The sequence below is a fragment of the Brassica oleracea genome, chromosome C3 (assembly GCF_000695525.1).
Source record: "Brassica oleracea var. oleracea cultivar TO1000 chromosome C3, BOL, whole genome shotgun sequence".
Taxonomy (NCBI): Eukaryota; Viridiplantae; Streptophyta; class Magnoliopsida; order Brassicales; family Brassicaceae; genus Brassica; species Brassica oleracea.
In genome coordinates, this window is record NC_027750.1 from 35,012,269 (window position 1) to 35,015,381 (window position 3,113).

The 3,113-nt window shown below is 33.3% G+C and overlaps 1 protein-coding gene across 1 annotated transcript; it reads right to left on the bottom strand.

Moving 5' to 3' along the window:
* Positions 1 to 1,466: 1,466 nt before the first annotated feature.
* Positions 1,467 to 3,113, bottom strand: LOC106332472 (transcription factor RAX3). Its single transcript, XM_013770930.1, has 3 exons — positions 2,797 to 3,113; positions 2,528 to 2,657; positions 1,467 to 2,415 (listed from the first exon to the last, which is right to left on the bottom strand). Exons 1-3 carry the CDS (start codon positions 2,930 to 2,932, stop codon positions 1,575 to 1,577), a joined length of 1,107 nt encoding a protein of 368 aa, XP_013626384.1. The 5' UTR covers positions 2,933 to 3,113; the 3' UTR covers positions 1,467 to 1,574.

Sequence of the window (3,113 nt, forward strand, 5' to 3'; positions counted from 1 at the left end):
ACAGACATAGCTGCTTGGTGAGAGATTAAAATGCCATTTTTAACATTTACACCAAAAAAGATTAAAATGCCAAATATCTCAGTAACGATATTCAAGTGTTGAAAGTATTCGAAAGTCATTCGTGAGTTAACTATACAAAATAAGAAAAATTGGTTGGTCGTTTTGTATGACCTGATCTGGCAAAATTTGACTGTCATAAATGTTTTCACTGTTATAAAATGACAAATGTATCATAATTCATGAATGTATATAGGCCTGAGATTTTTATCTGAGATCCGGATTCAATCCGAGATTCGATCTGGATCCGATCCGAAAATCCGGATATCAGGAGGGACCGAATCCAGATCCGGATAGTAAAATGTTGGATCCGTCAAAGCCGGATCCGGATCCGGATATCTTGATTTCTTAGTCCGGATATCCTTATCCGTAAGTTTTATTAATAACTATTTTTAAAATAGTAATATCTATATATAAAAACTAATTTTATTTAATATATTTTCATTTCCGTAAGTTTTATTATAACTATTTTTAAAATAGTAATATCTATATATAAAAACTAATTTTATTTAATATATTTTCATTTCCGTAAGTTTTATTATAACTATTTTTAAAATAGTAATATCTATATATAAAAACTAATTTTATTTAATATATTTTCATTTTTATAATAGTATATGTAACTTTTGTAATATTATACATAGAAATAATTAAAAACATTATATATTTTTTATTTTTAAATTATTGTTAATATTTTATATGTATTAATATTATTATTTTTATTTATTTTAAGGATCCAAATCCGTTCCGGATATCTGCCGGATATTACAATTTTTAGAAAGATATCCGACACCTGGATATCCAAAAACCCCGGATCTAGATAAGGATAGTAAAATTATAGATCCGCCGGATAAGGATTCGGATCCGGATAAGGATTCGGATCCGGATACCTGATCCCTTCCGGGCCAACGATGCATATACATAGACACGAGTGGAGTTGAATAGGAGGAAACATGGAAGAAAATCATCCTTGGATTCTCCATTAATACTATAGGCACCTAACAATTACGGTTTAATATATAAAAGAACTTGTCGTATATGTGTGATAATTAAAAGTTTTAACACTTAAAATATGAACTTTTTATAATGAGTGATGATCGATGTTGGTGCGTTTAAAAGACAATCCTCTTTTAGGCTCTCTATTTTAGATTCATAGTTGTTTTTTTTTTTTTTTGATAAAGTAGATTCATAGTTGTTTCCTTCTTTTTTTATGTGTCAAATGTATTGTAATCTGTAAAGATCTTTAAAAAAAAATCTAAATGACCTAATGAATTAAGGGGAAAAAGTAAGAAGGTAAAAGGTAGAATATATCTTACATTTATAAAAGCAATAATCATAAAAACTCAAAAGATCATATATATTGGTCGTGAATAAAGCTGACTCGAAACTAAAATAAACAAATGTCTTCATGAATATTAATCTAAATCCATATGTTTTTTACCACTCCCTTAGAACACACATTTATACAAAAAAAACCCCCCCTCTATATATTAGTAAAAATATATATATTTTTTAAGTTACATATGATTTGGCCCATTGAAGTAACTTGCATCATCGGAATTGACAAGAGAGGTTATGTCCTCCCAACTTATTGTGCTTTGATCCGCCGATGTACTCGTCGTTCCTCCGGCTAAAGCTGCTGCGGCTCCGGCCACTGGCAAGTTTCCATAGAATTTTGTGTTCTCGTTGGTCTCAAGATTTGCTATGTCGTTGTTGTTTAAGAACATATCATTGACTGCTTCTGTCTGAAAATTACTACTCCCAAACCATTGAAGAATCTCTTGTTGTTGTTGATGGTGATCAGCACTTGTGTTTGGTAATGGAGAGTTGGTGCTGCTACTCGTGATCGCAAGCTCTCCTTCTCCTCCTACTGACTCCAGGTAGTAATTAGGATCTAACAAAAGCTGAGAGAAGGAGAAATCAAAAGGGTTTGTGATAGAATCTTCAGGGTGATGATGATCAGGGTTTGTTCTCTCCGGTTCTTCTTCAGTCTTGACCATGTTCTTGAGTGTGATCAGTGACTTTTGTTCGAAGTTGCAAGACGGTGTCATTTGATAGTAATTGCAGCTTGTTGGTTCCATCATGACAAGAGGTACTTGATGGTGAGGAGAGGGAAGCTGAGGTAGTAATGGCCATGGTGATGATCCAAACATGTTGTTCAAATAAAGATCCTTACTAGCATTACTTTGGCCTTGTCCTTGTTCTTGTCGCTTTATCATCACCATCTCTTGCTTCATCCGAGCTTCTTGGTACTCTTTTCTTTGTTTGTTAAGAAGCTTCTTCTTCAGCCTCGTGTTCCAATAGTTCTTGATATCATTGTCTGTTCTTCCAGGCAATTGTGCAGCAATTATAGACCACCTTTAAAAATAAAAAAAATTATTGAACATGTATAAACATAATAGCTCTGATCTAATTCAAGACTAGTGTATTAAATAATGATATTGACCTATAAGTACATAACATTTAGTACCTGCTACCAATGGTAACATAGAGATTACAAATGATGTTGTCCTCTTCCTCAGAGAAGCCACCATGTTTGATGTTTGGTCTCAAATAGTTGAGCCACCTTAGTCTGCAGCTCTTCCCACATCTTCTTAGACCTATATCATGCACATATAATATATATCAACGCACAAATATACACAGGAAAATTCTGTTTACTATAGATTATACAAGCCGTCTCAAACTAATTGATTTTTTTCTGCAGATTTTAAATTAGAAGTAAATTTAGGTATATACCAATCTTCTGAGGCAACGCGATCCAGTTGCCTCCTGTGCCATTATTCTCGATGTAATCTTTGAGTTTTGCGTCTTCTTCAGGAGACCAAGGCCCTTTCTTCACGTTAGCCTTGTCACAACACGGTGCTCTTCCCATCTTCTTGATTCGTTATTCTTGTTGTATCTTTCTCTCTTTCTCAGTTATGCTGATGAGGAGAAGGAGGAGGGTGGTGTGTGATTGCGTGTGTGTGAGATTCTTATATATAGATACATGGAAATGTGTGTAATGGAGAAAAGTATATGTGAATGAAGAAAATAAAAAGAAGAGAGAGAGTATA